This window comes from Natator depressus, chromosome 12, assembly GCF_965152275.1.
Source record: "Natator depressus isolate rNatDep1 chromosome 12, rNatDep2.hap1, whole genome shotgun sequence".
Classification (NCBI taxonomy): Eukaryota; Metazoa; Chordata; order Testudines; family Cheloniidae; genus Natator; species Natator depressus.
The window spans coordinates 9,837,424-9,858,203 of NC_134245.1; the positions used below are offsets into that span (position 1 = coordinate 9,837,424).

At 40.7% G+C, this 20,780-nt stretch overlaps 2 protein-coding genes across 8 annotated transcripts in view; one reads left to right on the forward strand and one right to left on the reverse strand.

Moving 5' to 3' along the window:
- Nucleotides 1–582, reverse strand: part of DNAAF1 (dynein axonemal assembly factor 1) — a 34,095-nt gene extending 33,513 nt beyond the window's left edge. For 2 of the 4 annotated variants that reach the window (XM_074968557.1, XM_074968556.1), the window contains exon 1: nt 436–502. The gene's annotated coding sequence lies outside the window, so the exon portion shown is untranslated. Of the gene's footprint in view, nt 1–435 lie in introns of all 4 variants that reach the window. The other 2 variants (XM_074968558.1, XM_074968559.1) reach the window with 2 other exon arrangements.
- HSDL1 (hydroxysteroid dehydrogenase like 1) lies at nt 527–18,908 on the forward strand. Of its 4 annotated transcripts, none has more exons than XM_074968563.1 (5): nt 527–658; nt 13,399–13,631; nt 14,246–14,691; nt 16,640–16,870; nt 18,248–18,908. In XM_074968563.1, the coding sequence occupies exons 2-5, from the start codon at nt 13,412–13,414 to the stop codon at nt 18,347–18,349; spliced, it is 999 nt and encodes a 332-aa protein (XP_074824664.1). In that variant the 5' UTR covers nt 527–658; nt 13,399–13,411; the 3' UTR covers nt 18,350–18,908. The 4 variants fall into 4 exon arrangements, with proteins under 4 accessions (XP_074824664.1, XP_074824663.1, XP_074824665.1 ...); XM_074968562.1 differs by having other exon boundaries at nt 651–716; XM_074968564.1 differs by lacking the exon at nt 527–658 and adding an exon at nt 908–918.
- Nucleotides 18,909–20,780: the final 1,872 nt, after the last annotated feature.

The window sequence follows — 20,780 nt, forward strand, 5'->3', positions numbered from 1 at the left end:
CCCTCCCTCCCTCCCCCTGGGGCCAGACACGAAATTTGCCCCCCATGCGCACAGCCCCATTGGCCTGACTGGAGCTGCCCCCCCCCCATATAGAAATCAAACTATGCCCCCGTGTGTGTAGGGTACAGAGCCCGCCCCGGGGGGTGTCACATGAACCCCGTCCGTGGGAGTGTCACGCAAATTCCCTCCCCTCTGAGTGGGGGGTGCATAACCCTCTCCCACCCCTTATGGGGTGTCACCCTGCCCCCATGAAGCGCTTGTCCCCGGCAGCGGGGGGGTCACACTCCCCCCGTTTCCCGTGACGCGGGGGGGGGGGGGCAAACGCACCCTGTGAGGGACTGATCATGGGGGAGTCGCATGATCGCCCCTCTCTGGCCGGGATCCCCCCCCCACCTTATTTCGGGGCCAGTCCCTCTTCCCGGAGCGGAGACTCACCCGCTTCCCTCCGCCTCAACCGCTACCAACCGCTTCTCCCGTAACCATGGCGACACAACGGCGGGACCAGAAGCCCCTGCGCGGCGCGCTCGAGCAACGGCGTCCGGAGCGTCCCGCCCCCCGACCTTACCAGCAAGGAGTCAGGTGGTCGGGGAGTGGGCGGGGCGGTGCTGGAGGAGAACAGAACGTGGGACAGCCCCCTCCCCGTCCGCCGCGCGCGCAGGTACGGGGGCGTGCGGGAGTCAGCAGGGGCTGGGCTGAAGGGAAATGGGAGGAGAAAGGTCTGGCCGGCGTGTGGGAAATGCGGGGAGTGAGGGTCCAGGGAGGCGGGATAGGGTAAGAGGGGTCTGGGCAGAGGGGAAAGGGGTCTGGCTTAGGGGGTATATGTGGAGGAGGAGGCGGGTCTGGGTGAGGGGAAGGCTGGGGGGGTCTGGCCAGAGTGTGGGAAATGCGGGGAGTGAGGGTCCAGGGAGGCGGGATAGGGTAAGAGGGGTCTGGGCAGAGGGGAAAGGGGTCTGGCTTAGGGGGTATATGTGGAGGAGGAGGGTCTGGGTGAGGGGAAGGGGGGGGTCTGGAGAGGGTGTGGGATATGCGGGGAGTGAGGGTCCAGGGAGACAGGATGGGGTAAGGGGGGTCTGGGCAGAGGGGAAAGGGGTCTGGCTTAGGGGGTATATGTGGAGGAGGGTGTGGGTGAGGCGAAGGGGGTCTAAGTAGGGGGTGGGTGGGAGATGGAGTGTCCTGGACTATAAGACCAGGAGGAACCACACTGTGGTTTTCTGGTCTGACCTCTTCTAACTCAGGTCATGGATTTCCCTGAATTAATTCCTGTTTGAACTAGAGTACTGTATATCTTTTAGAAAAATATCCAACTTTGATTTAAAAGTTGCTAGTTTTGGAGAATCCACCATGACCTTGGTAAATTGTTAAAAATGTACACCTTCAGACTTGTCTAGCTTCAACTTCTGGCTATTGGAGCTTGTTATTCCTTTCTCTGCTAGGGTTTCCAACCCTCCTGGTTTCACCGAGAGTCTCCCAGAATCAGGCCCTATCTCCCGGAGGCTACTGAAGCCAAACTGGGAGATTTTAGGCCCTAAAAGTCTGGGGGTGCAGTGGGGTTAAGGCAGGCTCCCTACGTTCCCCCTACCCTGCGTCACTCCCGAAAGTGGCTGGCACATCCCTTTGGCAGCAGCTCCTAGGTGGGGGGAGGGGTGGGGACAGCGGGCTCGGGACTCTGTGCACTGCCCCTGCCCTGTGTGCCAACTCTGCAGCTCCCATTGGCCGGGAACTGTGACCTGTGGGGGCGGTGCCTGTGAGCGCGGGCAGTGTGTGGAGACCCCCCCCCACACACACACCTAGGAGCCGCTGCCAGAGGGACATGTCAGCTGCTTCTGGGAGCGGTGCAGAGCCAGGGTAGGCAGGGAGCTTGATTTAGCCCTGCTGCGCAGCCAACCGGGAGCCGCCTGAGGTAAGCGCCTCTTGGTTGGAGCCCACACCCTCCTGCACCAGCCCTGAGTCCTGTTCATATGTCCAAGAATTGTATCAGCCCTTTTGGCCATAGTATCTCACTGCAAGCTCATGTGCAGTTGATCCTGTAAGTATGGGCTACGTTCTTTGTTCCTAGATTAATGACTTTGCATTTTATTATGACCAAATGTATACTGTTTATTTTCGCCCAGTTTTCCAGCAATCCAGATCGCTCTAGATCAGTGACCTGTTCTCTTCATTATTTACCATGCACCCAATGTTTGTGTTATCTTTAAACTTTTTCAGTGATTTATTTCAGAGTAGCAGCCATGTTAGTCTGTATTCGGAAAAGGAGTACTTGTGTTAGTCTCTAAGGTGCCACAAGTACTCCTTTTCTTTTTTCAGTGATTTATGTTTTCTTCCAACTCATTGACAAAAATATTAAATAGCATAGGCCCAAATTCACTGTACACACCCACACGATGATATTCCCCTTTTACGACTACATTATGAAACCTGTACTTTAGCCAGTTTTTAATCCATTTAATGTGTGTCAGGTTAGTTTTGTAACATTTTAATCTTTTAATGAAAATGTCATGCGGTACCAGGTCAACTGTCTTACAGAAATCCAAGTATGTTGCAGCAACACTATTACCTTTATCAATCAAACTAGTAATTCCATTTAAAAAACCAAACAGACGATATCAAGTTAGCTTGACAGGATCTATTTTTCATAAATACATGACGAATGGCATTAATTATATTACTCTCCTTTAATTCTTTATTGTTTGAGTCCTGTATCAGCCACTCTGTTGTTTTGCTCAGGATTGATATCTGGCTGACAGGCCTATGGTTACCTGAATCATCTTGTTTACCCTTTTAAAATGTTGGCACATTAGCTTTCTTCCAGTTTTCTGGAATTACCCCAATGTTCCAAGAGTTAATGAAAATTGACACACATGGTCCAGCAAACTCCTTGGCCGGCTCTTGTAAATCTCTTGGATTCAAGTTACCTGGACTTGCTGATTTTAAAATGTTTAACTTCGGTAGCTGCTGTTTAACATCCTTCTGTGTTACTATTAGAATGGAAAGTGTTTCTTTATCTTATAAGAACTACATTATCTCTGTTTTTTACCCCAAATACAGAACAGAAATATTTATTGAACTTTCTGCATTATTATTGAAGGCTCTACCATTTCCATCTAGTAATGGACTGATACCATTGTTAGGATTCTTTTTGTCCCTAATCTTAAAAAAACCACCCGCTCCTTCCTATTTTCCTTAACTCTACTGCCACAGATTGTTCCTTGTTTCTTTCAGCTTCCCTTATCGATGTTCTACAATTCCTAGTTTCTGATTTAATCAACCTCCCCTTCAATTTGTTATATTGTTTTATTTGTTACAGCTGCCTTTACTTCCCCTCTAAGCCAAGTTGCTTTTTAGCCAGTACAATCTTCTTTCCCAATTGTGTGACTATGGCTTTTTGGGCCTCCAGTAAAATGTTCTCGAACAATTTCCAATTATTCACATTTCTGTTTAAATGTCATTTGGCTCATAATAGTTTTCGTTTTATGAAATTAGTCCTTATAAAGCACCAAGTATATGTATTACTGGTTTGAATTTCATTTGGTTTGCGCATAACAAATGTGATCACTTGTATCTAAGCTACCCCAAAATTTTAGTTCTGTGATCAGTTCCTTTTTCTATCAAGAGAAGATCTAATATTGAATTCCCCTATGTTGGTTGCAATGCTTTTGAGGTAGGAAATTGTTGTCTCAGTTTTGAAATACTGAGGATGTTTTAGTACTGGCAGCATATGAAACCTCCAGTGTCTGTTGCTCAGATTGAAGTCCCCCATGGTCATGCAGCTTTTTTTCTATATGTTCCTAAGGAGCTGGTCATCCTGTTCAAATCTAAGGTTGGTTGTGGCAGATACTGACTGTTACCCTATCTTGTGCTTTATCTGTCAAGACAGGGGTTCTCAGACTTTTGTACTGGTGACCCCTTTCACACAGAGAGCCTCTGAGTGCGACCTCCACCCCCTTATACATTAAAAATACTTTTTTATATATTTAACACCATTATAAATGCTGGAGATAAAGTGGGGTTTGGGGTGGAGGCTGACAGCTGGTGAACACTGTAATAACCTCATGACCCCTGAGGGGTCCCAACCCCCAGTTTGAGAACCCCTGTGTTAGGACACTGATCCATAAGCATTCAAAATCATTTTCTTCCAAGTTGTCAGTGACTTAGAAGCAGGTAATGTCATTTTTGACATGGAGTATTACTTCCCTTTCCCTTTTGCCCACTCAATCCTGAATAATTAGGTTATAACCTTGATGGTTCTGGACGCAGGTGGGGAGAGGAGGTCTGGGTGAGAGGAGAACATATATTACAGCATTCTACAGTCACTACTTCTTGGTAATTGCTTTGCCTCATTCAGGTTGGATGGCTTAGTGAATGAAGCAGGGATGCATTCATTGAACAGGGAAGATACAGTAATGCTTTAAAATAATAATGTATCAGTATATTTCATTTATTAAAATATTTAAAAATAAGTAGATAATTTTCCCAGTGGGAATTAATATTTTAAAAATTCTTTGAAAGCAATTGTTTTCCTCTTTGTTTCTATTGTTAATAAGCTGTTTAAAAGTAAGTGCTGTAACTCTTTCTCATTCACTGTGCATCGTGCATCTTGTGTGCTGAATAAGGAATTGATCATTCTGAATTAATAGTATGTGATTAACAACTGCCTCCTAATCCACATGTAGCATATGGGGGAACTGGGAAGCACAGATAAAGAACCAATTTCAGCCTCGCAGAGTTAGGCCTATGTGTGTGATAATAATTTGGCTTTTCTTGGCTTTTGAGTGCTTGACTGTGCTTTGCATGAAGTATTTGTATAATTCAGATACTGTGTGCTGCACTAAACATGAGTTAGTGTTTTGCTTGACAAAGATGGACTTGCACACCTTTTTTTATACAATTAAGCACATCCATAAGTGCTTTACTGAATTGGAGCCTTAGTGTCCAGTGGGTAGAGCACTGGATTGGAAGCCCAGGAGATGACTTTCTGCTTCATTTTTCCCATCTGCCAAACCGGGATTGAGATACTCTTCCCCACTTCATAAATTACTTCCATGCCCATGGATGAAAATGGTATATAATAAATACTTTGCTCTTTCCATATAGCACTAAGTCTTATTGTTAGTGTTAAACAAATAATGATGATCTGTTTGTTGATAATTTCTTAACATTCAGAATCATTGTGTATTGACTGCTCAAAATGTTTAGGAACCATAACAAAATTGTTATACCCATGTTCTTGATATTTGTAATGTATAGTTGACTTAAGTAGGATTTTTGTCTCTTGAATTCTCATTTTTCTCTATAAAAAGAATGAACATCATTCTCTGTTTGTCCCTACTGTCATGATGCTCACAAATTTCATCTCCATCGTTGGAAAAACAAAACAAAAGCGAGCATTTTGTTTTCCATAGCAAAAAAATGTAATCGGACAAATTTAGAGTGGCTGGAAAAAGGTATAATTCAATTGAAGTCTCTGAAATTACTCTGGCTTTCAGTAGGGATAAATATGCCCCAGTGTTACCTTGCGACTGACGCTTCTATCGTGGGCTTACCCCTTTTATATCCAGGTCCTTTTAAGGTATCTACGTCAATGGTAATATAAATACTATTTTTCCCCAGAAGAAATCAGGGTGAGGAGAATCCCCATTGAACTATGGTTGGGTCCTAGCCTTAAAATCTTCAAGTAATATCAGATTTCATAGTGGTAGCCGTGTAGTCTGTATCAGCAAAAAGAACGAGGAGTACTTGTGGCACCTTAGAGACTAACAAATTTATTTGGGCATAAGCTTTCGTGGGCTAAAACCCACTTCATCACGAAAGCTTATGCCCAAATAAATTTGTTAGTCTCTAAGGTGCCACAAGTACTCCTCGTTCTTTTTTCAAGTAATATCAGTGTATTGTACAATGGTTCCACTGCAAACATAATTTTGCAGCTTACCTTTTTTATAGCATATGCAGGATTTAGATATGTCAGACCTGCTGCTCCTCTTTAAAAGCTGAACATCTGAAAACCTGGATTTTGGATATTTGACCTGTAGTTTGCCAGTGACGCTCTTGATACACTTGCCAGGCAATGTGAGAATCCGCTATCCAGGTTTTATTCTGATCTTGAAGCTTCTCATGCTGAAACTATTAAAGCAATGAGCAGAACTTAGGAGAGGATTTCCTTCTTGGTTTATTATTTAAATGCCTTCAAAAGTGTAACCAGAAACCTTGGACTAGTTTTTCACACTATGTGTAAAATTCATGGGTTCCTTGACTTGTGTTCTGATGTAATGTTTGGACTTATCAGGTAAGAAAAAAGCCTATTAAAAATAAAGTGAGTATGTTTATGCCACCTACAATCGGCCTCTTTTTGGAAGGAATTATTAATGAGAGGCATTTGTTTTTAAATAATTTAGAGGTAAAAATTCTGCAAGGTAGGAAACTGTGACAGGGTCAAAAAGTGTAGAATAGAAACGTATTGATATGAGAAAATGGCCTTGAGCAGGGGTTCTCAAACTGGGGTTTGGGACCCCTCAGGGAGTCGTGAGGTTATTACATGGGGGGTTGCGAGCTGTCAACCTCCACCCCAACCCTGCTTTGCCTCCAGCATTTATAATGGTGTTAAATATATTAAAAAGTGTTTTTAATGTATAAGGGGGGTTGCACTCAGAGGCTTGCTATGTGAAAGGGGTCACCAGTATAAAAGTTTGAGAACCACTGTCCTAAAGAGAAGATAGGGTTAGCAAAGGGAAATCATTCGGAGTGAAAAGGGGGATACTTTTTTTTGGGGGGGGGGGGGTTTGTATGTAAATGGCCTTGACTTACACAAGTGAATAAATAGAGAGAAGCAGAGAAACTAATATTCCAGAGAGAGTGCTGTGTGAATTTCAGTGTAAACTGAGTGATTGATGAGGGAACCAAAAGTAGGCATATGGTCAGATTCATTCCTGCTGTGATCAACTGGGGGGTGATTCAACCAGAGAGAACAGGTGGTAGTATTGCTCCCTCGCAGTTGCCACTGGGAAAAGGCAGCTCTGAATTATGTCAGGAACCCTGCTGGTATAAGATGTGCTGGATCAACACATCTCCTAGCTGCTCTGACCCTGCATCCTCTTCAACCAGTGCTACCCACCTGCAGCCCCCTACCATTCTGTGTGCTGCCAGAGATCTCCATCTGCTGCTGCCAGCAAAGACCTTGAGTTGACTTAGCCGATAGCCTACAAGGAAGAATAATACAGAGAAGCCAAGAGAAATTTCGGGAGGTGTTTGTCAGTAGTGCATTAAATGTGTGTGTACAACGTCTTAAAGCAGCAAAGCAAGCAAGCAGAATTTTGGGATATAATATATGCATGCAAGGTTGCAAATGGGCTGGAAGATAAAATAGAGAATTGTGGGGACTGAAGAGTTTGTGGGCAAAAGACATGGGGGTACAGATGGCGACTGGAGTGGTGAGGGAGAAGAAACATGGCCAATTTTGAAGCAAGATTATCTGATTTGCAATGAGTGTAACATTGACTGTCCCAGGATATTTTCCGGGAAGCTTTCTGTCTTATTCAAAACGTGATGGTGCTTTACTGAACTCATAGGGCACAAGAGTGTGCGTATGCAGGGAATAGATCTTGTGTGCATCAGGCTGGAAGTAAATCTCTTTATTTATATTGGTCATGGCAATCCTGCCACTTGCTAACTGAGGAGCATTACATTAGATTCTGCTACATTACTTTTCTGGGTTCATCTCCATTTAATAGCTAATACAGCTGTAGGGCATCCCAAGTAGTATATTCAGGCTGTAATGCCAAGATATGTTGCTTCTGATCTCAAGGATTAAAAATACGTCTATATGCCCTCTCGAAGCTGCAGTAACATTATAGTTGCATTTAGGCAAGTTCAGCTGAGCCAGTCATAACATATTGAAGAACGAATGAAATCCCAGGAAGAGATGAGAGACCCAGCATTTCTGTGATACTCCTTTTAAGCCATGAATGTGAGAGTATCTAGCTGTTACATTTCTAGATGTAAAATCTGTTGTTATACTTTTATATTATTTACATAAAACCTGCACTGTGCAGAATCCATCCTCTGGTTATTCGTATTTTCTATCTGATTTGTATTTTATGTTTCTATAAATTGTGAGTTCCTTGGCCCAGTGACTCTGTGGTTCTGTGTTTTCTGTAGAGTAATAACATGAAACACAGTAATAAGCAACAGTGTCTTGTGTATAGATAAGGAGTGATGACAGCTGTTCTAGCTGGATAATTTACAAACATGAAGATAAAATAGAAGCAGTTTATCCTGAATATAGTTACTCAGGAGGTAATTGTTAAAATAGATCAAAATGTCAATATCCGTGATTGAAATAAAGATAGAACCACCCACTTTTAAAAAGAGAATTAAGGAGTTTTGACCATTTACTATTTTTAATACATCTCAAATATTTCATCATAAAGTCCCCTCTCTTGTCCTCCATATCCTCTCTAACTTCTCCTTTGGTTTCCTCTTACTCCCGGTTTTCACCATCTCTCATGCAGCCCCCTTTCCTGCACACCAAGCAACTTCCTTCATCGCTTTAAACCCTATTTTTGTAATCTTCTATTATTAGTCTCCTCCACAATGGTTCTTCTGTGTGTACTTGTGCTATATTCAGTATTGTATTTGTTTAAATTAGAGTGTACCCCCTTCAGGACAGGGACCTATGCCTTCTGTGTGTTCTGGACAGTGTCATGTACACTTACAGTGCTCTATGAATAGGAAATGAAAATGTCCCACCATGGAAGTTGAGACCTGTCAGGTCAGTTCTGGGATTACTTTCCAGTGCATTCACAGTAGATGCATGCTTGTATAGTCTGCTGTCCTCAGCAGTTCACCAGAATCTGCATTTGGCAGCCTTCTGGACATAGTGTAAGAGCTATTACGTTGGGCAGGTTTTGGTAGAGTCTTATGGTGAATTTTGTTAATAAACAGAGGTTCTTTTATATTTTATTGATCTTGAATTTTTTTCTCTTAAAATGAGGTTCCCAGGTGCCTTTGGTACTGAGAGCTTCATGCATGCATTAGATTAAAGGGGCACTTTTAGGTCGGTTAAGGACCAGATTTTTTTTTTAAGCCAATGTATTGTTTTTTCCCAGTCCCTTAATCCTTCCCATCTGCAGTGAAAAAGGGTTGCCACCTCTGAGTACAAAAAAAGGGACAGCCAGGATGATCCTGAGCCCATAAAACTGGACAGCTGCCAATGTGTGCTAAGCCCCCTTACAGGTTTCTTGGGACAACTACCTCAAAAAAGGGACGATCCTGGGAAAACCTGGACAGGTGGCAACCCTAACTGGGAGTAAATTTTTTTGTGTTTGATGTTCAATGCCAGTAAAACATTCATGTTCCTCATGCAGACTTCAGCGTGTTTAATACTATTCAAAAGGGGCTAATCCTTCAGTCATTCCTGAAGTTGTTTTAACATATTTTGTTGAAAGCACCACCACAGATTGGTCCCTAAAACTGGAAATTTATCTTATTAGTTTTGCCACTGCCTTTATGAAATCAATTTAAAATTAAAATGATTTTGCTTTTCAGTTAGAGCCCCTCACAGCAGCATCTGATAGAAGATATTCCTCCTCCTCCTTACAAATGTGAAGTTAATTTCAGTTTTCAGATTTAAATGAATGCAAAGTATATTTTACTTAGTTCGGAAAAAATAAATTCAGACTCTTACAGGCACTTGAGATTTTTATGACTTCAGAGAATTATCATTTATTTCATAATGGCCAGAAGTGCAGTGGATGATTTGGAGAACAAATGGAAGGATAAGGTCCCTGCCCTGAAGAACTTACAAATTTATAATAGATATGATATGGTGAGTGCGGGTACAAATAATAGGGATGGGAAGGACAAGGGTTAACAGGCAAACTAGCCACGTTATTTCTCCTACAGGATGAGAGAGAAGAGAGAGATTATTTCTGTTTTGAAATAGAAGGTACTTGGATACTATGGCAGTGGGGTGATACAAGTAAATAGATCATAGAGTAACTCAGTTTAGGTATGTGTACAAACGGGTGGGAAAACCAAGTTGTTTTCCATTATTATAATTGAATCACTTTTAGCTCTTGCAGTTGAGGTAAGTTTTTAAGGCAGTATTTGAATGCAGAGAGGGTGGCGGTTTGGTGGATCAGACTTCTAAGGGCATTCTAGAAGGAAACAACCTTCATGGATTATCTGATAGGAGCATTAAATCCATGAGGGCAGTTAAAGGAATAACATCCAAGTTAAAAACCTCCCTTCTGTCTGTATTAATTCTATTACAGGTAATGACTAACTGAAAGAGGTTAGCATAAAAAGTGATTTTTTTCTCAGGTTTGTGTTTTACAGCACTTTGTATATAGTCAGTTTCAAATGTATCTCCTGTATAGATTGTTTGGCCTCTGGTCTGGGTGAATCTTTCTCTCACAGCAACATGGTATGTTAAAATATTAGGGCGGATAAAACTTCAGACAATATATTTGTAAAACCACAAATATTGACATGATGAATCAGCAGTATGTGTAGTATATGACAGACTTCAAAATCAATTTTTGAAATGACTAGATTGTAAATTGATGGTCACTTATAATCAGTGAAAGAGTAATTAATGGTTGCAGAATAAATAACAATAGGCTATTGAAAAGACTCAAGTAGCTGAATTCAGCTTTTTATATGGTGACAATTCACATGCACAAAACTAAATTTCACATTAGTACTGCATGAACTCTATGTTCTTTTGGGCAACAAACTAGAATTTGAGAGAAGCATTTTGACCCACATTTCCAAGTGTTTTGTAGACAACCCAGAGTACATGCACAATTGGAGCCATTGGAGAGTTTACAAATCCCCAAATTAGTTGTGTGTACATTGTGCGTTGGGCATGCACTTTTGAATATGTGAACCTTTATGTTGTGATGTGTTAGTTTTTGCTTGTTTCTGCAGACTAAGAAGATGGACTATAGTTTGATCTAGTAAAAGAAGAAATATGCTGTTCCGTTTAGCTCAAAGTGGTGATAGTTTTTCACATGCCGATTAAGCTTCACAATTAGTATATTTTATCCAAAAGAAGCAGATTGCAATGTGCTTTATAGACAATATATAGGTCACTAGACCCTTCACTAAAATGTAGTCATTTTGGGAGTAGGATGTGGCATATAACTTAATATTCCAAAGCTAGGAATACTGCATATTAATTTAGGAGAGAAAGGGAAGAATATCTTCAACTGAAACAATAGGAAAAACATAGATCGGTCAGAACAGAATGGCCAGAGTTGGAGTTTAGTTGGGACAGACAGTCCTTTTTATTAACAACTCCTCTCCCCCCCCCCCCCCAACCCGGCCAATACTGTACTTTGACTGTAACTGTAGGTTTTCAGAAGCTTGCTTTTTTGTTCACCCTGTGTGTCTGACCAGTAGAACTATATTAATCTCGTAGCTTTTCTTCATGATCATGTTGAAGTCATTGACAAAACAAGCAATGAATTCTATTAGATTGCATGTGGGCTGCACTTTCCACAGTATTTTCTGTATCCAGGCTACAGTATAAGCATCCCACAATTAGTAAGTAACTATACAAACACTGAGCTGTGCATGTCTTTTAATTAATGGAGAGGAGTGGTTCCCATAAACTTCTTTATTCTGTTATAGAATTCTAACTCCCTGTTTCTAATCCTGATCTCTTGCCAGTTCCTGTGTGTTGCAATCACAGCAGCAGAGAACAATAATGTTCATATCAAAACATTTTACAAGGACTTGTAGGAATGGAAAATGTAGAATATGTTGCAACTATATGCTGTATGTAGTATCTTTAGGCTTGGAAAGATTAGATTTTTATCGGTAAATGTGGGCATTGATTTCACCACACACGCGCTGACTAAACAGTATTTCTGTAGATACTTTGCTTATCTTTAAATTTCAGTTAAGATCAATTCTTCTTGAGAACTTGTTAGAGGCTGTTATTAAATAATTGTCTGACACCCCAACACTTTCCTGCAACTGTGCAAATATAAATAGATAATAAAAAAAGCTTTAAACCCCAAATTTTGTGAAACTATGAACATGTAAATTGATAAAAATAGAAAAAAGCTTAAAAACAAACATGGATATTCTCTATCAAAATTAGAAAAAAAATAAAAATTTAATTCGGCCAAGCCTAAATACCTCCCATGCCCAGATGCTTCAGAGGAGTAAATGATACAATTACAGAGATAAATCCGAAACAATAGCAGAGAGGAAATTAAATAATACATAGGAGGGATGAAAGTGATCTTTACACCTGAGATTTGAAAACAAATGGAAAGCCAAATGTGGGGATGGGGAGGAGATAGATAAAGGGAAACAATGTTAGGTAGTTGGAGTAGCAAAGCAGAAGGATTTTGCACCAACTGTGGTGAAATTGGTAGGGGGCTGGGACAGAAAGAAGAGAGAGGTGCTGAATAAGCAGAAGCAGGCATGAAGAAATGAGCATGAGGCCAGTGCAAGGCCATGTAGTGTCTTCAAAACAAGGACTGCCGTTTTGATCTTGGAGGTAATAGGGAATTAGAGGTGTTGTAGAGTATTGCCCATGTGTGGGAACATGCAGTAGGACGGGTTAAATCATCATTCACGTGACAGTCTGGAGATAGGACTTGAGGCACCAAGAATCATAGAAATGTAGGGCTGGAAGGGATGAAGTCTAGCCCTCTGTCCTGAGGCAGGACCAAGTAAACATAGACCATCACTGATAGGTATTTGTCCAACCTGTTCTTAAAAACCTCCAATGATGGGGATTCCACAACCTCCCCTGGCAGGCGTTTCCAGTGCTTAACCACCCTTATCATTAGAAAGATTTTCCAAATATCTAACCAAAATCTTCCTTGCTTCAGATTAAGCGCCGTACCTTCACTAGGCATGGAGAACAACTGATCAACATCCTCTTTGTAACTGGCTGTTATCAGGTCCCTCATTAGTCGTTTTATCTCAAGACTAAATACACACAGATATTTTACCTTTCCTAATAGGTCAGGTTTTCTAAACCTTTTTCATTTTTGCTGCTGTCTGGGGAAGAGTTGCAATAAAGAAGCAAAGAAAAGATGAACTATGGATCAGGATTTTAAGTAGGGTGGATTTGAAGCAATTATATTTTGTGGGGAGATGGTGATAAATTGCCTTACATTAAGGGAAAAGGAAAGTCAGACTGCTGCAGCTAACAGTGGGGTTTCCAAATGTTAGACAGCTGCAACACAGGTTCTGTGTTGGTGTCCTGACTTCCTTCCATCTTGAAATTTTATTAAACATCAGTACAAAAAGAGTAAAATTCCACCTCATTTCAATCAGATTATTCTCTGTTCTAAAGCTATGGTCAGTTTAATATTTGTGTTCTGCTAAACAGAAGGGATTTAATAATCGCCTATATATGACCTGTGTTTTCTTTTTTAGATTTCTGATTGCCATGGCTGCAGTTGACAGTTTCTACCTCTTGTACCGGGAGATTGGTCGTTCTTGCCATTGTTATGTGGAGGCACTGGCTTTAGTTGGAGCCTGGTATATGACCAGAAAATGCTTCACTCTTGTATGTGATTCTTACAGCTTGATCAGACTGCATTTCATTCCCAAGCTGGTGAGCAGGGCTGATTTGGTCAAGCAGTATGGAAGATGGGCTGTAGTCACTGGTAAGAGAACGTTGTTTTCATCTGTATTTTATTTGAAAGATACTTTCCCCCTCCTTGCACTTAGTAATTATCTACCCTTTGGTGATACATGTACTATATTTTGTGGAGCTATTTTTCAGATGAATCTGGACCTTTCATAGTAAATGCTGGCCCTGAAATAACAGCATTGACAGTTAAACTCTCGAGCACTTTTCATCCCTTTTTAAACAGAGGATCCAGTCTCTCAGTGCTTAGGGGGGTCCTACTGACTTCAGTTGCGCTCTTACAATCTGACACCACCTCTTTCCATGCAAATATTACTGAATTCTGCCATTCTTTTTCCTTTACTTAGCCACTCTGCTGCTTCTGCGTGTCTGATCAGACTCAGCAGCCATTGACATCTAAGAAGATGAGCAGAGACCTCTAGTTGAAAAGTGACTATTGGAGTAGCAGAATGGCAGGCAGATACGTACCCACTATCTTGTTCATACTCTTTGTATAACGACTTACACAACACACTCAGATTTGGCTCAGGGTAAAATTTGCACCTCTGACATACTCTCTTCACCAGACTTGCCTCAGTCTTCTAGTCCTGTATTCTAAACCCTACACCACTGTGTTACTTTCTACTGTAGGTAGCACAGCTGGTATTGGAAAAGCCTATGCTGAAGAACTGGCAAGCCGTGGCATCAACATTATCTTAATCAGCCGGAGCAAAGAGAAGCTGGAGGCCGTAGCTAAAGACATAGCTGAAACCTATAAAGTTGAAACTGCTGTTATAGTAGCAGATTTCAGCAAAGGTCGTGAGGTTTACTCTTCCATTAAGGAAGCCCTCAGAGACCAAGACATTGGGATTTTGGTGAATAATGTAGGAGTGTTTTATTCCTACCCGGAATATTTTACCAGGTTGTCTGAGGACAAAGTATGGGAAATTGTCAATGTAAATATTGCTGCTGCTAACATGATGGTGCATATAGTGCTGCCAGGAATGGTACAGAGGAAAAGAGGTGCGATTGTGAATGTTTCTTCTGGATCCTGCTGCAAACCCACACCACAGATGGCAGCGTATTCAGCCTCCAAGGTAAGCCAGGGGGCAGAATGTGCTTCACCCTACCATGCCAGTTGAGAGCTTCACTAGCTCATGCAGAGGGGCATGAGGCTATTTATTTGTATTGTGGTAGTGCTTCAGAGCTTCAGTCGTGGATCAGGGCACCATTTGGTAAATGCTATACAAAAAATGGCTTCACCTGTTGGTCCATTTAGTGGCTGGTGTTACAAATGATGCTAGCCTGAGCCTTCTGAAGCACAAGGCCTGGGCCTTCTCTCTACACAGGGATGCAAGAGAGAGGGAAGGCTCTAGACTTCATTCTTTGCCTCTCCCCTCTAGGCACCCACACAGGGCCAGTCCCAGGTCATTTCAGATGTTTTAAGATATATTCTACCTAACTAAAACATAAGAGACTCTAAGGTTCTTCTCATATAAAGCTTATTTTTTAAGAAGCAAAGTGGCAAAGTGTTCCCAGTAATTTGCTGTGGATTACAGTAAACTAGTAAACCTCTAAAAGAAGTTTAGCATAGCTACTTGCCGGTAGTTGTTGTTGTTGTGAAATTAATCCTTTATCAAATGTTACTTTCAGAACAGTAAAGTGCTATTTTTTGCAACATTTAGAGAAAAGGATGTGCCTTAATGTCTCACTTACCTAGATGTGGAATTTCATATATTAATATTACAGTACTGCCTAGAAGTTTTAGAAGTGACCCAAATCTTTGTGATAGCAGTAGAACTAGTATCAGAGACTTCCTGCCTCCTCCATACAAGATCCCATGAAGGGGTAGGATTACTAAAGCCCCATTCCTGTAATACTTTATTAACTTTAAGCATGTGAGTAATCCCACTGACTTCAGTTGAACTACTAACAGGCTAAGTGTTTGCAGGATCAGGGCCAAGGCTGCCAGGAGATAGAGAAGCACTAGTGGGGCTGTGGACATTGCAGGTTCAGTTTCTGCTTCAGGCAAATTATTTTTAAAGTTTGTGGGGGGGTTGTTTTTAATGTTTAGTTTGTTTCCCCTCCCCACAAGCAGAGTGAGTTTGGGAAGGGAAGATGACCACCTTCTTCCCACTACGCCCCATAAGCAATTGTGGGAGAGAATCCCATGAGTCATCATCCAGCAGTGGAGCAATGCAGGAAGTATGTGCAAGTGTGGGAATCCAGGATCATATTGGCTGGCCACTGAGTTACCAGCACTGCACTGATGTCACAGGCATCTGACTAGCCATTTACCATGGTAGCACTGCAGCATACAACATTACAGCAATGTTACTACTATGATAAGAGTGTGCCAAACTTATTTATTGTGCTGTGCTTGATCTCCATAGTCCCCGCTATCAGGTTTATGATGCCAAAGGTTAGTTTTTAAATTGGGGAGTTAAATGAGCTGAGGAAGGTGTTTGGGCCATACCCACAAATTTAGGCCTTAATTCTGTAAACATGCATGTGTGTAATTTTACACACGAGTACTTGTTAGCTTCAGTGAGACTACGTGCATATGAAAAGTTAAGCACATGTATAATGTTTGCAGGAGCAGGACCTAAATGACTACACACAGTGCTGGCTAATGCACCAAGTAAACTGGGGAGGGAGGGGGAGGTATTAAAGAAAAAATGTTTCACTTGTAAATTCAGGTAGTGTTTGCAACAATAGTAGGCTTCAATACAACAAAAAATCAGCCAGAAGTAAGTGTCTTTAAAATTGACATACCTTTAAACTAATTACCTGGGTCTCCTACAATTTGCTGAAAAAACCAAACAGATGCTGAAAACGGGGAACCATGGTCATGCTATAAAAACATATTTTGGGGTTTTTTTCTAGTATTTGTCAAAGTATGGGGTTTTTTTTATAACCCTTTTGTCAGAATAGTAGTAAAATTTCCAAGATCATAGTTTTAATAATACTTTACACCAAGACTTTATTCCCCCTCTCCCCCATGCAAAACTGAGGAATCCTAATTTTCTGCTTTTATCTTACCAGGCCTACTTGGACCACTTCAGTAGAGCACTACATTACGAATATGCTTCAAAAGGAATCTTTATTCAGAGTTTAATCCCATTCTTCATCTCCACAAAAATGACACAATTTGGTGATCGTATTCTGTCAAACAAGTTTTTGTTTGTGCCTTCAGCTAAAGTATATGCACGTCATGCTGTTTCCACCCTTGGGATATCCAGAAGGACTACAGGATACTGGATCCATTCTATTCAGGTAACAATTAATCCAACTAGTTTACATTAGTAAATCTCATTACCTTTTCAAAGGGGGAAATTTAATCTTTTGGCTTCCATTGATTTTCATGGGAGTTGAGAAGCTAAAACAAGTGCAACGTTTTGGACATTCTTTCTAATCTACAGCACAAACCAGTCAACCTAAACTAGGGTGACCAGATGTCCCATTTTTAAAGGGGCAGTCCAGTTTTTTCACAGTTGCTATCTGGTCACCCTAACCTAAACCAGAGGGACTGCTCCATATTTCTTGACCGCTTCCATGTTTAATCAAGTTATGACTGGACTACGTATTTTGCTTTAGGAGGAGAGGGAGAATCTGATTGCTACTTTTAATTTGCAGCCCAAATTTTAAAAAATTGCATTAAAAAACACATAAAGGGTTACCAAATGAAATTAATAGACAGCAGGTTTAAAACAAACAAAAGGAAGAATTTTTTTCACATAAAACAGTCAGTCTGCGGAACTCCTTGCCAGAGTATATTGTGAAAGCCAAGACTATAACAGGGTTCAAAAAAGCACTAGATAAGTTCATGGAGGATAGGTCCATCAATGGCTATTAGCTAGGATGGGCAGGAATGGTGTTCCTAGCCTCTGTTTGCCAGATGCTGGGAATGGTTGACAGGGGATGGATCACTTGATGATTACCTGTTCTGTTCATTCCCTCTGGGGCACCTGGCATTGGCCACTGTTGGAAGACAGGATACTGGGCTAGATGGATCGTTGGTCTGACCCACTATGGCCATTCTTACGTAACATCTTGCGCCTCTTTTAACTTGAATATGTCTGTTCTAATTGCATGCTCTTCACAGTTCAATACCTGTTTTCATTGAATTACACTTAAAAATTCCTGAAAATATTTGTTGTGTTTTAAAAAATTGTTACAAAATCTACATCTTTAGCCACAACTACCTGAAAATGTGTCTCCGTTTAATGTAGATTTCCTTTATTGCACAGTATCTGCCCAGAACCTCACTTTGCAAAGGGACTGGTGTGAGCACTCATGGCACCTCCTGGCTAATTTGGATCATTTTGTGAAGTGGGAAAGAAGGAGGGACGTAAGGGGTGGAGATTAGGAAAAAATGAAGGAGAGAGCATGGAGTTAGTTGTTTGTTCATAAAGATATATTTGCAGAACCTGATCTTACACCTGTATGAGTTAGGTAGTTCTAAGGTGCATAACATTATATTTAGTTACAGCATTTGTTTTTTCATTTTAATTGTCATATACTGTATTTTGTTCTATTTAATGTAAAATAATAAGTGTTGATCAGAAAAGGAGTGGGATTTCCATGGAAGTTTGAAAAACTGCAAGTTTACTGAGAACAGATCCTTTTACGTTTTCCCTCTCTCTTTTGTAGTTTCTGCTTGCACAGTACATACCAGAATGGTTCTGGGTTTGGGGAATGCAGATTCTCAACAGTGCTCTACGTCGGGATGCCGTATCCCACAGAATATATTAGGAATATCATCTAGGAAATAGCCAATGTGCTAAACTACTGCAGTAACCTAATTTGAGCATTGGAAGAACTCTTTTAGAAAAAACAAAGTTTGCTAGTATGTTTTCATCACAAACAATATACGTATCATAGTTACCAGAAAAGTCTGGATCCTGCCCCTCTCTTTGTACTACTGGGCCCAGAGCAAAAGCTAAGCAGGACATAACTGATTTTTGTCGAGTTTAGTGAGTTAAATCTCTGAGTTTCTCATGTAACTGAATGAGAGTGGGCAGTGTACTGATCCTGCATGGAATTGACTGGCTTCTGTATGGAAATCCTAATAATATGAATGGGAATTTAGGTAGCCTGGTGTTTTGCAGGATTGGGCACTGGAGGAGGTGAAGGGGATCCCAAATCATGTTGTGTTATAAAGACAATCTCAGATTTTAGATGAACTAAATCTCTCTACAGTGGACTATCTTGTGTTGGTTTTCCAATCTTGTCATTGCATTTGTTATGTTGAAAAATGTATAAGGTTACTTTTCAAAACTGGGAAAAGGGTAGGATGTATTTAAGCCTTTTTAGTTAATTCTTTTGTTCGTGTGTGTTCTGTATTGCTATGACAGAGCAGCAATAAAGTTCAAATAAAAATGTTTGCTTGCTTTCCTGTACCAAGTGTGAAAGATTTTGATCCAATTTTCAAGTGGATACTCCATTCATAATCTGTGATGTCTGAAGAATTTAATCAGATACTTAAACTATTTTAAAAAGTCCGATTTAAGGTGGAGTTTTGAGTTTTTAAAATATATTTAGGTCATCTTTCTTCTGTAAGTGAAAACCCTATTTAATTTTGTAACATTTGCTTTTATGCAGCTAGTAGCTTTTTTTACTACTTTCTGTCCACCTTGTTGTCATACACTATGGTGTTAATACTCACCGCAAAAACTAAATTTTCTGGGAGTCAAATGTGCTAATTTGTTGTTGTCTAGATATAAATCCCATGTTAAACCAGAATCTGAATTGTGCACAGTAGATTTATCACTCAGTTTTCAATGTAATATCATTAGGATTCTGTATTACCACCCCCTTAACTGTTACAGTGAGACCATTAAAAATATAGAATAATGATATAGAAGAAACTTCATGTAGTATCTGGTAGAGCAGTGGATATCTTCTAATTTGTGTTAATAGATCTACTACCCATGATGACATGATTTGCCCTGTATTCAATACCAACCTCTTGTGTGGGATACAGGCCTAAAGAGCAGTAGGAACAATGTACAGCTCCACTGTGGGAGGGAGGGAGGCAGGCCATGCAAGAGTACTCTGCACCTCTTGGACAGCAGAGCAGTGCTTCATGGCAGCAACATGGAGAGAGAGAGAGAGTTCACATGGGTCCAAGAACTACATCTATCCATTGCCCAGAACCCCAGGGTGGAGGGCATATAGCAGGTTATAGTCTCTGATAGAGCCCAGATGATGCAGTTGTGGCTGCAAAATAGAACTGACTCCTTCATGCCCGCTGTGGGTTGGGAAAGTAGGATTCTCCCCCACCACCCAACTCCACTTACCGTAGGTGCACTGTGCAAAGCCTGAATATTTACTTCGTATAGGGGGATTAGAATTCAGCCCCAATTGAATAAAGGATGGGTGCTGATGCGACTAATTACAAATCTGTTACAAGGTGGCTAATTCTAAAACATATCTTGTGGTATTTTTGGTCAGATCCCTTTAAAATCCAATATACAGACAGTTCATACTGTGAAACCTCACACAGGTTTTTATGAAGTGCTTTATGACTCAGTATATTTGCAATGCTAATTTAGTGATTGGCTGACTGAGTTACTGCCAAGAGTGAAATTCAGTTGACTCTAACAACTCTAATTTGTCTGTTTCATATAAGCCTATATGATTTGGGTATTGACTCATGTGCTCATTAACAAGATTAATCTAGATAACTGTGGGTACATGCATAAATGGTGTACACAAACTACACCTTTAATTAAAGAAAGACAAACTTTTGTCTTCAAGAAAACACTGATAAAAGTGACTCGTTCTTCAAAAACTTTCATACGTTCAACTTTAAGCATATGAATAGGCTGATACTCAAACTATTCACATAAGTCTTTGCAGGAATTGGGGTCCTAGTCAGTGACCTGTGAATAAACAAACTCTTAATTTTGCCCACTCTCAAACTATATGTAAAAATATATTAAATCAGAAGTTTAACTTATGGTACTGATTTTTATAAAAGTCAAATGGCATATGCATCTAAAGGCTACAAACTTTTCAAAAGTAATTGAAATCAAGTTAAATACCACAAGTATCAATTACTAAAAAAGGAATGTGATATAAATATCATGTGAATGCAACATCAAATAAAGCTTCCGTAGAAATTAAACAGCCAAGTCAGAGCACTTAAAAACAAAGAATTAGATATAAGTGAAAGAAACAG